The 14,192-nt window shown below is 36.5% G+C and overlaps 1 protein-coding gene across 1 annotated transcript in view; it reads right to left on the bottom strand.

Annotated features, from left to right (window-relative positions):
* LOC145668668 (uncharacterized) overlaps positions 1-14,192 on the bottom strand; it is a 53,896-nt gene that overhangs the window by 18,683 nt on the left and 21,021 nt on the right. The window contains exon 4 of the mRNA XM_081736726.1: positions 12,676-12,812. Coding sequence (XP_081592852.1) covers positions 12,676-12,812 — 137 coding nt within the window. The remainder of the gene's footprint in view (positions 1-12,675; positions 12,813-14,192) is intronic.

Below are 14,192 nucleotides of genomic sequence, written 5' to 3' on the forward strand. Positions count from 1 at the left end.
TTCAAGGTTACTACTGTACATGTCAAAGCGGTGCTCGTACATTAGGTACATGTGCGCACGTTGCAAGTGTCTTGTGGTATTTAGGCCATGCATGACATTTACAGAATATTAGATATCCCGATGACTCATTGCTAAGTACCACATTACATGCTGCAAACCGAAATGATGAAAATAATGAACAGATAATTGATGAATTATTTTAACACCGTTCAGCATTAAGATATCTGTGGTGGGTTTTGGTAAAGGGCAAGGGTGCAGAATAATTCTACATGGTGGCTGAAGTATCAAGGAATTTTGCGTACTTAAACAGCGATCTAAAAACACTCTAGTCTACTACGGTTTGTGGCTTCGACGTTTTTATTCACCATATTGGATCTGCAATCTTAAATTCAAGAATTTTGACCTCAGATTCGTAACCAACGACCCAAAATACCCTAGTAAACAGCTATTTGTGGCTACATTCAGGAGTTTCGTGTTTTTGATCCGCCATATTGATCCTCCATCTTGAATTCTAGAACTCTCACCTCAGATTCGTAATCAGCGATACGTGAAACCCATTATATCGTCGGTGAGACCAAAACTGTAGGTATTTCAACACATACGCGCAACTATAAACTACAGTAATATAGAACATCCGTAAGGTAATTCGCGAGGGGGATTTGTGGGGGGCAAAGGGCGGTGTCAAGTGGGGTATCTTGATAGTCTAACACGTGATTGTTTGGGCTCCTTGTTGAGTTGATTAAAACAACAAATTGTTTTACATGCTGAAATCAGTTCAATCCCCCCCAGCTAACTGGGGGGAAGGAGTGGATTTCGGTCTTTGTGCCCATTGAGACTTTTGATCCACATGTTAAGAGCTATCAACCAGCGAAGTTTCAACAACATTAGCCGAAAGCCACTTTCCATAAGAAAAGTGCGGGGTCCTTTGCGGTAGTTTAAATTAGGTCCTTAAGCTCTCATAAAGCAAGCATTTTGTATGTCATTTTATTTAGCAACTTTCGTTCGCCTGATTTCTTCCCTCACAGAATCAAAAATTAGCATTATGGGTTGAGATTTGTTAAACTTCAGGTTCCGGGCTATTTCCGAATTCATATACCAAGCATTACGTTATCGCAATTGTACTTTGATTGATTGATTGATTTTGGTTTAGAGTCTCTGTCAGCAGCGAGGCTATATGAGACGTGAACCTACTGATTAATAGAGCAACCCACATTATGCTTTATTTTTTGTTTAATTATGCTTTATTTTTTTCCAAATTATGCTTTATTGTTAATTTCAATCATTGTTTTACATTAATCGTGTATAATGTATAATATTTACTATATATTATTATCTATTTATTAATATTTTATGCAACCAATTTCTTTCATATTTAATGAACTTTCTACTTAACGCACTGTAAAAAGATACCTGCTCGAGTCAGTTTTTATCACTTGTGTGCATCTTAGAGGTGCGTATATACAGAAAGGGAAAGTAAAATATGCCACCCAAAAGTACTGAAAGTGCTCAAGTTTAAGAGGCACACATAACAATACAGTCTGGAGTTCCTGTATACTATTCATTGTTGGCGGAAAGTTTTCTTCTTCTTTTATTTTTTTCTCCACATCAAAGAATTACACCGAAAAGATAGTTTACAGGAGTAAAAACTGTTGTTGCATTGTTATGTTCTCAATGATTTTGCGTTGTAAATATTGGTTTAAAAAATATTAATACAATATGTTAAACTTGCAGCTAAACAGAATTTTTCAAGAATTGTGCTATATATATTTTAAATTATGTTTTATGCTTTATTTTCTAAAATTATGCTTTTAAAATTAGTTTCTTCTGGACCCTTAGACATGTTTAAGGTACCAACCATATGTGTAAATTGCTATTATGCTTTTTATGCTTTTGGGTTGCTCTACTGATTAACGTGGAATCCGAACCACGTGAGCTCCCGCCGGAAATCGAACTCGGGTCTTCCACACCAAAGGCAATTGTACTTTGTTTACGGTCCATCAGTTGGTAAATTTTCGACTTAACTGCTGTATTTTTTTTACTTGTTCAATCTCAAGTTTTCCATATTATTTTCAAGTACCTTTTACTATTGCCCTTAATACTGCAAATGTGCCGTGCTCATTGGTCTGGCATAAGCTTGCTTAAGAACGATATACTGGCTGCATGAGGACAATTTATGTAATTTGGTAGATTCTGAGTCTCTGTTTCTTGAAGGAACTTCATTATAATTACGGTAAAACTTCTCTCATCAATTATTCTATTCAGCAACAAGTCTTCTTAATGAACATTCTCCTTTAGGAACCGATGTGAAAAGTCGTAAGGCTGAGGTATTTTGAACCCGTATTCAACGACTTAGCCCGAACTCAAAAGGGATAGGAAAGGATGTGAACTCTCTTTCTTAAGCGCTTAAAACTTCTTGCTTTTATCTATGAAACAAATACAGACAACAATAAGTATTCCACAACCAAAATATCATGTGTTCAGACTTGCTCGTTTGTCATCCCTGGGTGCTTTGTTTTTCGGGACAAGCAAATTCCTGTACGATCAGTTAATAGTTAAAAATGTCTAAGACCTAAATATACATACTCGTATATGACATGCATATCAGAAGGTGTCATTGCTCTGTTTATCTAAAATGTCTTGCAGCAGGATGAAAAGTGCCGCGTGTCAAGAAAGTGTGAAATTCTAAAATTCAAATTAAATTCTCGAACAAAAGTATTAAAATAAATTAAATATTAAGTGCTCTTCATGAAATAAAATAAACTCAGATGTCTCTACTCTATATATTAGCATGAAGATTCTAATACCGATAATTCTCCTTTCCTTGGTTCTAATAATAATAATAATAATAATTTATTTGTGCCTTATCTTTTATAAGTCACGTTACAAACAAAAACTTAACTAATCGACTAGACATATCTTTACCATTAGAAAGACTTAACTCATCGGTGCCTACTACTGAAGTCGAAATTCAAACACAGACTACAAATACCGGATGTGACGTCAATATAAGTACCGATTTTAATAAACAACACACTCGACCAATATCAACCATTAGTGAACTGGTATATATTTGTTAACTACAGTGATGACACTTCTGCCGCCCACTCTGAGGGAAATGATAGTGACTGCTTTGATCCTGCTTAGATGGGACGGAAACATAGTGTTATTACCATTACATATATATATCACAACAAGTTTTCTCCTAGTGATTTTACAGTATTATAGTGTTGTAGTATTTTTTACAGTGTTTCCAAGTGTATCAGTGTTCTAGTGCAAATAACTTTCATTCATGACAAATGTGTTTCTTTCTCAAAAATAATCTTGCAGATTTTTCTGAGGGGGGGGGGGGTAAGGATCCCCATCACAACAAAAGCACATGTATAACAACACGTGCCATTATTTACAAAAGCAGACGATACACTAATGAGGAAGACACGAAGGAAACCGAAAGGAGACGGACCACACGAAAGGATCCGAAGGAGGACGAGCCACCCGAGGAGAACACATAAAAGAGGAACCACGGAGGGACCTGGCATCAGTCGACCAGCTGATCGCAAACTATCCTAAACCCTGAAGGCTACTATGAAGTTAAGGGGTTCACCTTAGGCTGCTATGAGCTGAGGTTTCCTAGAACCGAATCCTAGAAAACCCTGGAGGCTCTATGAAGCTAAGATATAACAAAACACAAATGTAATCTAAAGCAGGCCTCGATGATTAGTTTTTTGAATGTGAAACCTCGAAATAAGTGTGTTCCAGTTCCACCGAACTTAAAGCAAAATAAACAAAAAGACTTATGACCTTTGTTTCAAAAGATATTGTTCCTTTCTCTGTTGTTTCTGGGAGCGGTTTTGTAAAATTTTTGCAATTCTTGCTTGAGACGGATGTCAAGTATGGATCAATAAACGCAAAAGATCTACTTCCACATCCAACCACGATTTCTAGGGCGTTGACAGAAGAAGCTGCGTCTCTTTGAGATACGGTATCTAGTGAGGTGGAGGTGGTGGTGACTGTTGATTAATGTAATGATCGGTATAGAAGAATAAACTATTTAGGGGTCACATTTCATTACATTCACAAAGGAACACTGCAAGAACGCGTTTTGTGTACTAGGGGAGATTATTCGCATATTTACAAGTTTCAATATAATCGAATTTAATGGCCAGGTAGTGTCTGTAGCTGACAGAGGTCCAAATATCGTCTCTGTTTTGCGGCAAAGATATCGTGTTCTGCTCACATTTTAAACACAATTGTAGAGAATACTACAACAAATTCAAACAAAGAAGAGGATGTTATTTCGCATTTGATTAGTTCTTGCCGTAGTCTTACGACATTTTTTAAAAGATCCGGACTGTAGAATCGTCTCGATAAAACCCTGAAGGGGCGATATTGACACTCGCTGAAATAGTAAACTAATTATGTTTGAAAGCATCGAAACACAGTGGGAGAACATCTTATCCATTCTGAAGGAAGAAAACAAAGAAGACTTGTTGGATGATGTAAACTGAGATTCGTTAAGAAAATTGATACTTTTCTTATCACCCTTCAAAGTAACTTACAATGAGCTTGAAGCTACAAAAAGACCTACGCTATTTCTTCTGCATTATGGAAAGAGAAGCTTCAAAGTATGTTGAGGACAGAGACGACAGAAGATTGTTCCTTCAGAACTTCAAGGAAAAGGCGCTTGCACTTAGTGAAAAGTGGGACACAACAATGATCCACAAATTGGCAGTTTTTCTTCATCCTAAATACAAAAGTATGAAGTTTCTCTCAGAGGATGAGCAAGAAGAAGTTAAAAACAATGCCTGAGAGATGGTAGCGAAGAGAATGAAAAACTATCCGAGAAGAACAACGATCTCCACCAATGAAGAAGCAAAAGGTCAGTGTTGGTGCCTTTCATGAATTTGAAGATTCTTCTTCTGATGAAGCCACAGGAAGTCCATCAAGCCAGAAAGATGAACTTACAGGCTATGTACAAGGGAAGTTTCAATTGGACGAGGATTTTGACTTCATTGTCTGATGGTTTCAACAAAAACAAGAGTATCCCTTTCTGGGCAAAGTGGCATTGTTTGCTCCATCCGAAAGAAGTTTTTCAACTACAGGAACGACGCACTACTCTCAATCCAAGTTCAGTCGATGATATAATTTTTCTCAACAGCAACTTAGCTTAAATTTCAAAATTTGACATGTTAAAAAGCTGTCTCTGGGGCAAATAATAGCGAGAACATTGTGTTTCGTTGGATTTTTATTTTTTATTTATTTATTTATGTTTTTAAAACCTCTACCATAAATATGAAGTGTTAGTGTGATTTTATGTGAATTTGTTTGCAGTGCTATAATTAATTTTTATTTCTTAATAACGATTGTTTCTATTTCGCCTTTGTGGTTTGAACAAATACTCCTTTTTTTATGAGCAATGAAGAAAATTAAAAACTTAGTGACGTACTCTAAAATTACTTGATAGACGGGATATCACTTACCTGGCATTATTTTGGTCTGATATCTGCATTTGAAGACCTTGGGTAAGTACATAGATCGTTCATTAATTTCTAATTTGTATCTGCACCGTTTATATTGCATTTTATTTAGCGTAATTGGTATACGATCACGAGGAAATTGATATAATGTATTTAATATATTGTTTCGTTTGATTCAGAAAACTACAAGGGATAACTATGTAAAATGTGTTTTACAATACTTTCGAAATCATGACATATGTAAGTTGTATATATTTGCTACTTCATCATCTGCGGATGCGGGTGCGGACAGAAATGCTGAGTATGCGATATTTTATACCCGCGCAGACCTCTATTGATGACTATTCGAGAGCTTGCTGAAAAACTAAACATCTCGTATCAGTCCGTGAAAAGCATTTTAACTGCCGATTAACTGGACAAATGGCTTCCATCCTCACCACGAAAACGCGCCGTGCAGCATCTTGCTTTTGATCCCAGAGTTTTTGGCCGAAAAAATATTCATGTCTGTCCACATTCCTTGTGCTCTCCAGATATAACACAATGCGACTCCTGGCTCTTCTCAAAAATTAAAACCGTGCTTATAGGTAAACATTTGACACTATTTCTGACATTGAGAAGGCCACGATAGAACAGCTAAACGCCCTTCCAAAAGAAACCTTGTTGAAATGCTTCGAGGCACGGATTCGACGTTGGGATAACTGCATTGCTAGCCAAGAACAGTACTTTGAAAGAGATTAAACCAAATTCCACGTAAGCTTATTACTTTGTTTCTAATAAAATTATTCATCGTATTTTTTAATCGTATCTCGTATATTTAAAAAAAATCGTATATTAAAAAAATATATATATACTATCAGCTCTTTCGCTACAATTCTTCATCAAATAAGAAGAGAAAGGACAGGAAAGTTAAAAAATAGAGAAAATTTTTTAAAGTGTCCAGATAGGTACCATGTTCGAATACAAGGTCATATGATAGTACTGTTAGGTTATAAGTAGATGACGTAGGAAGACAAAACTAAGGTCAATGTAAGGAAAATCAGTTGTGAAATTATTGAAGCAAGTAACAAACAGATAACTATCTATTATATAAAAGAGAACGCACAAATCCTTTGTTACCTCATCACGCTAATACGGCTGAACCAATTTCTTTTATTTTTGGGGGGTTATTAGGATTTGGACCCTAGATGGTTTTTATCATATCACTTTAATTTTTAATTACCAGTGTCTTGAGATAATTGACCATTCAAGTGTCCATAACGTACAAATCCTTTGTTAGTTCATCATAGGTAAAAATAAACGTATTTATATGCAACCCGCATGACCGTGTCACTCGGCGGGTTAACATAAATGACAGGCGATATAATGTTAACATTTACTGCAATCTACTATGGTTTTTATCATATCACTTGAAAGCGAAAACTTCCGGGGTGACCGCAGCGAAGCGGGGCGGGTTAACATAAATGACAGGCGATATAATGTTAAGATTTACTGCAATCTTCTATGGTTTTTATCATATCACTTGAAAGCGAAAAAGTAAAAATTATCTAAGTAACAAAGTTTATTGCGTTCCGGGGTGACCGCAGCGAAGCGGGGTGAACGCTGCTAGTTTATTAATAAAATGATAACAACAAATACAAAGATTGTAAATAATGATAACAACAATAAGAGAAATAGGTAAAGATGAAAAGATATGGAAAACCGCGTGGATATAGTGAAGAGTTGAGTATTACAGCCAGGGTTTGCCCAGTGGGCCCAGTCGAGTTGGACCCACCTGAAAAAAACCCACTTTAAAACCCACCTGGGTTTTTGACCTATTTATTAGTATATTATTGGTACAACTAAGATAATCACATTGTAAGTGATCTTTATCAGATTTTAGACTTTTCTTGGGCGAATTAGAGGCTTTCACGTTAAGGTATACAACAACATTCAACATAAGACCTTTATAAAGTTCTGAATGCACTAAATGAATTAAAAAAACCCACCTTAGCTTGAGATAGTTATAGAACAAATTAATGTGTGGATTATGCTTATAGCCTGTTTGAAGTCAAATAAGCAATTTTGTACTTTAGAAAATATTTTCCGTGAATAGTGTGCTCGTCGACTTGGCAACACCGAGGGACAGTATCACTCATACGTTTGACGGTTTTAAGGTCATAGGTGCCGGTACTAATAGTACATATGTAAATACATTAGTATTATTTCTTACCTTTGATGTAAAACACAAGTTTCTTCAACTAAAATTTGGTTTTCCAACAATAACAGTTTAATTCAATCATTTGTTGCTACTCTTCAAATAAGCATTCTGTAGAATCAACACCAGCAATAGCGTAAAAATTCTTGTTAAATTTAAGAAGGTTAATGATCGGGGTTTTGAAGACTATGTAACGCTTACTATTTCAAGTGCTGAGTTCAAATTTCCGTACTAGTGGAAGTTTCGATGTACACGCCGTGAAAAAAATGCTCGAAAAATTCCCGAATTAAACGCAGAAGGATTGGAAATAAATACTTCAACAATAAAACTATTTATTTCACACTTAGGCCTGCCATACGTCCGGTAAAAAAAACCGGGACAGTCCAGTTTTTGGGCCAGTGTCCCGCGTCCCCGTAAATTTAGTCGGGACAGGGAAATGTCCCGTATTTTAACTCTGTTCCATTTCTGCTATCAATATCAGCTTATTCTAAAAGTGAAAAGCAAAAAATTTTGTCATTGGCTGGGAATCCTGTAATTAGTGAATGAACAGTACGCTGTTGCATGTAACAGTTTCGAGGAAGTTATTACACCACCATGTTCGACTTGATAGCGAGTGAAATTTGCAATGCTACTTTTTCCATTGCACTTGATGGAAACTCGGATACTCTCCGGAACATTAAAATAATAATAATAATAAAAAGGCTTTGAGTGTTTCTAAATTTACAAACACAGGGAAGGTGACTGACCTTTTCTCCAGCAACACATTAGATAAGTTAACAAGAATTATAATATTTTTCAGAGTCTAGGGGCACAGAATTGTGCTTTGGTCCAGGTCTTAAAAAAATGTAAATCTGGTTCTGACAATTACACACGACACAAGGAGAAAAACCAGCTTTTCATCAGATTAAACTGACGAACGTAATTTTGGCAAATACAACCATGTAAATAAATATTGTTAAACGCGCGAAGAATATTGAAGGTAGATTGTACACTGATTTAAATAATTTGCATATTGTTTTCCTGTAAAGCATTTTTATAGCACATCTTAAATTTTTAGGCAGCTTCAGTCTGTATAATTAATGGCAGGGTACGAACAGAGAAAAGCAGCTGCTGCTTAGTGAACTTTCGCCTATTATATTCTTGAAAAAAAAAATGAAATCGTTTAGTTTTAGTCTCACGGTTATGCCTGCTATACTCAAGGTGATGGTGATGATGAGAAATGAATGAAATGACGGAATGAAGAAAGTGGGAGGAAACGTAGAATCCCGAGAAAACCCACGCACAAGGTGTTTGTCCACCACAAAGCTCACTTGGTGCGAGCTGGGATCGAACTAGGAACCCCATGCACTAGAAATGAACGCTCTACCACTGAACCACCGCGGCCTATTATACTTTTATTCATAACCAGACTACAATTCATTGCATTGTGTTGGAAAGTTGAGGAGGGGGGGATCTGAAGTGTGCCATATTCTCATGGAGAAAATATGGTAGGTTTATTAACGCTGGAAGATGTTAATTTCATATGAGACATTTTAAAACATTTATTTATTTCATACAACACAAATTGTATTTATGTTTTAAATTAATAGACCCCTTTTGGTATTCATATTTGGCGAACGTCAGTCAGGTCAGGCTTGTGGATGACTTGATCTACATTTGTTAATTTTGCCGGCCGAGCTCCTTCATGTCTATGCGGTTAGTGTACGGGCCTTTGGCGTGGGACCCGGGTTTGCTTCCTGGAGGGAGCACATGTGGTTCGGATCCCACGTTAATCTGTAGGTCCCGTCTCATATAGCCTCGCTGCTGAAAGGGACGTTAAACACAAAATCAACTCAACTCGTTTGTCTGCCTCTACCACACACAATACAGGGTACAACTTTCGGCCTTTTACGTTAAAATTTTCAGAATACAAGCACGAGACACTCTAAATTTCCTGTATAGATTTTGGCGGCATACCAACGTAAAATATCAAAATGGCGGCCATTTTTTAAAAACAGCGAGTATCCACGCTACGAAGCGCAATTTTCAGTCTTTTAAGTTGAAATTTTGACAGTGGAAGCACGAGATATGCTAAATTTTCTGTATAGATTTTCTCGGCGATCGAATGTAAAATTTCAAAATGGCGGCCATTTTTTCAAAACAGCAGTGAGTAGAAAATTGTTGCAAGTTGTGATAATGACAATCTTGAAATATAAATCACATTTTAACACTTTTACCCCAACGACACTGAAATATTTCGAAAATCCCAATTAAACCCGAAAATACTTGAAAAAACCCACATGGGCCCAGGTGGGTTGGGCTTTTTCAAAAAAGCCCGGGTTTTTTCAAACCCTGATTACAGCCCGCCAGAGGGACGGTTCACGGACAGGACAATAACATACGTGTTTTTCATCGTTTCCTGAGGGACAAGACACATGGTGGAGTCTGGAGGAAGGATTTCAAGGATACTTGTGCGGAATGTGTGGTCAAATGGACTGCCCTGATAAGTTTTCTGTTCTGAGACAGGTAGGTGAGGGATCTGAGCATTGAAGCAATATCGTGATCGTTGATGCGAATCGACAGAAACTTAAGAGTTTCGCCAATATAAATTTAGAAGGCTAGACAGTAGGTGCATTTAAAGACGTAAATCAAGTTGGAAGAATCGCAACTACCGGAATGCTAGAAAGTTTATGTTATCTTTGTGATGGGAATGTCGGAAGGTCAAACTTGTATCGAATATAGGACAGGTGTGGACTTTTGGTAATTCTTGGGTATTTCGACAGACAGATTCTCGTGATGAAGGTTTGCATGTTACGGGGCTTCGGTAAACGATTTTAAAGAGGGTAGGAAAACCTTTGCGGTTTCAGGCAGGTAGTACGCACGGGGTAAGCATGATTCATTACTTTCTACATGGAATAGAGGTTGAGATAGTATTAAGTAACGAAGTTGGTATTGGAGATTTAACAGTTTTTATTATTACTAGCATCAATTACCCGCTTCCTTGGGTTAAATTAAGAAAAATAGTAATAAGTTCCGTTAGTCAGTCACTTCTACTATCACTAAAACGCTCCTTCATATTGGTCATTTTCGAGGATTTTTATATATTCCCTCTCCTCCCCTTGTTGCGGGCCACGACATCGGGAGTATCATTGTTAATCTCAGAGACCTTGAAAAGTATGAATTCGACACTGATATTGGTAATTTTGATTATATATATATATATCCCCAACCCTCCCACAATTTTTGCGGGGCTCAATTTGGATTAAAATGGCATCAGAAGTGTCACTGTTCATCTCAGCGACCTCAAAAACTATAGATTCGATACTAATATCGGTCATTCTCGATCAAATGTAAATGTCTTTCCCCTCCTTTACGTTACATCGTAAAAGTGATATGACAAAAATCATCTCATGTTCGAACTTAATCTAGGTTGAAAATTTGATCGAGATCGGTCCGATGGTTCAAGAGTTATTAAGTTTTATTTATTTTTATATATCTTTCCCTCCTAGCTCCTTCCCTAAGTTCTATCGTCAAAGTGAATAGATAAATACCATCCTAGACCTGAACCTCATCTATGTTGAAAATTTGATTGAGATCAGTCGAGTGGTTCAAGAGTGAAGTTACAAAGACGGTCATTTTCATTTTTATTTTTTTTTTACATATATCTCCGCCTCCCCCTTCCCTACGTTGCACCGTCAAAGTTAAATGATAAAAATCATCCCAAGCCTGAAAGTCATCTATGTTGAAAATTTGATCGAGATCGGTTGGGTGGTTCAAGAGTTATTAAGTTTTATTTATTTTTATATATTTGTCCTCTCTCCTCCCCTCCCCTAAGGTCTACCATCAAAGTGATATGATAAAAACCACTCCAGGTCCAAACTTCATTCATATTGAAAATTTGATTAAGATCGGTCCTGTGGTTAAAGCGTGATGAAGTCACAAAGACGGTTACTTTTATTTTTATTCTTTTTACATATATCTCCCTCTTCCCCTAGGTTTCACCGTAAAAGTGAAATAACGAAAACATCCCAGGTCCGAACCTTATCTATGTTGAAAGTTTGATCAAGATAGGTCTGGTGGCTCAAGAGTTATTAAGTTTCATTTATTTTTATAGATTTCTCCCCTCCCCTTCCCCTCTTCTAAATTCTACCGTTAAAGTGATATGATAAAAACAACCTCAGGTCCGAACCTCATGTATGTTGAATTTTTTTTAAAGATCGGTCGGAGCGTGATGAAGTCAAAAAGACAGTCACTTTTATTTTTACTTATTTTTTACATATATCTCCCTCCTCCCCTCCACTTCGTTGCACTGTAAAAGTGAAATGAAGAAAACATCCCAGGCCCGAACCTTATCTATGTTGAAAGTTTGATCGAGATCGGTCGGGTGGTTCAAGAGATTGAGTCACAAACATAATCACTTTAAATTTATAATATAGATTATTATTATTATTATTATTATTATTATTATTATTATTATTATTATTGGTGTGGATTCTTCCACAATTAATTGTTTGCTGATAAGGTTGACGGAGTTTCCCTAATTAGAAAGTGCTGATGGGAGGATTTTCAGGTAGCTGTTGATGAACAATGTGGTGAAACGCATACGGGTTCCTTGAATGGCCAAGGCATAGGGAAGAAACGTTTGATGTGTGAGTGGGAGCTTTGGAAGCAGAAGTATTGCACATTATTGGTATATTTGATGTGAACGTCAGTTTGGAAGATAATGGCTATGCTATTCTCTATTGCTTATGGTTAGGGCCAACTGCTCAAGTTATGTCAGGAACTGTATGCTGGAACTTGTTTTTACGAATTTTTCCAGGACATTGAGGCCGTAGGTTATTCGTGTGTAAAGAGGTTCCTCCACGGCTTAGTGATGATTCTGAGTATGCTAGCTAATACTGAAATTTAAATATTGAGTAGGAAAACTGACTAACAAGTAAGACAACTTCGAACAGATCTGTGTGTGTTAATGTGTTTACATTATTGTATTTAATACAGTATTAAACCAATCATGAAGGAAACACTTACCAATGAACAAACCATTTATCGACCTTCGGACTATGGATTTTTTTCAGAAATGCATGAAGATCAGACGACCCTGTTCTGATATTTGTTGTCATCATACATGGCACCGTATCTCTTAACTTTTCATCCTGCAAATACAGCTGAAAAAGAAAATAATCAATTTATTAAAACTCAATATTCAACGTATTCTATAATATGCACTATTAAGCCCCTTTTAATGGGAATCTTATTTTCAATAGTAATATCCCAAGTAGATTATATCAATCTATCTATCTATATCTGGGGGATGGCAAAACCATGTCAAACATAGATTCAAAACATTGCGTCTCTAGCCCATTTTCCAAGGACATGAAGCCTTTATTAAGCGCGTCTGTTGACATTCTCTCCATTCAGTGACGTCTGTTTAAAGGGGACTTCCCCACTCCATTAAAGGGGTTGAACTCGAGGGCTGCTCCGCAACTTCATGGTTAGAGCGCTGCCTATTATCACGAAAATCTAGTCAGTCTTATAAAAAAAATTATGGTTGATTTCCAAATTTCCATAGGTCCGAGCCAAGAAAACAGCTTTTTCATTACACTTCGTCATCTTACATGTATAGTTCGCACGAAGAGCAAACCATTGCACGTTCTCAGTAAATAATTATACAATTAACATATAGAGAACAATAAGGATTAACAAGAAAAGAAAAGCCAAAACGTTGCATACTCCTTGAGAGATAATTCAAATCTGTAGAAAGTACAGGAAAAAAGAAGGCGAGAGAAGGTTCTTTGTTGTGACTGTAATGAAATTAATTTTTCATAGCAGATACGCACACCTTCTTCTTCAGCACGGGATCGGATCTAATCTGTGAAAAATTAACTCTTTTTCTAAAAATAAAAAATCTGTGTTTTACTGACACAGGACTAAGAGTCATAGAAGGCTAGAACATGTGCATCAATTAAAAAACTGAATTCCTCACGTAACAGTCCTTGAGAGATAGGGTGACCATACGTCCCGTTTTGACCGGAACAGTCCCGTTTTAGGGGCGTGTCCCGGCCGTCCCGTCAGTAGATGGAAAAAGTAGTATTTGTCCCGTTTTGTGAAAGTAAAGGAAGTAAATAAAAATCCCCGTTACTTTACTCCTTGTACAAGTTTTTGGTAAATTAGAAGAGAAAAATATAAAGTTTGATATTCTATTGAAAGTAGTACGAATGGTGCTGTGCCTGCCTGGTACATCCACTCCTGTGGAGCAAGTTTTTTTCAATCATGAATTACATACGGACAAGTGAAAAATCTTCCTTACAACAATGAAATCTATGTTACTGATACGGGTAAACTTCACAGAGAATTGCAGTGAATTTTATGAAAGACTAGTGAAGAATAAAGCTATTCTTAAGAAGATAAGTTTTTTTTTAATTTTTTATTTATTTTATTTTATTTTATTTATTTATTTATTTATTTTTTTTTTGAAAAATACTTCTGGCATTCATCTGTTCAAGAGTCAAATACCCAAGGTAATATCAAGGATATATCAAGGATTC

The sequence above is a fragment of the Thermobia domestica genome, chromosome 13 (assembly GCF_964235325.1).
Source record: "Thermobia domestica chromosome 13, izTheDome1.hap1.1, whole genome shotgun sequence".
Lineage (NCBI taxonomy): Eukaryota > Metazoa > Arthropoda > Insecta > Zygentoma > Lepismatidae > Thermobia > Thermobia domestica.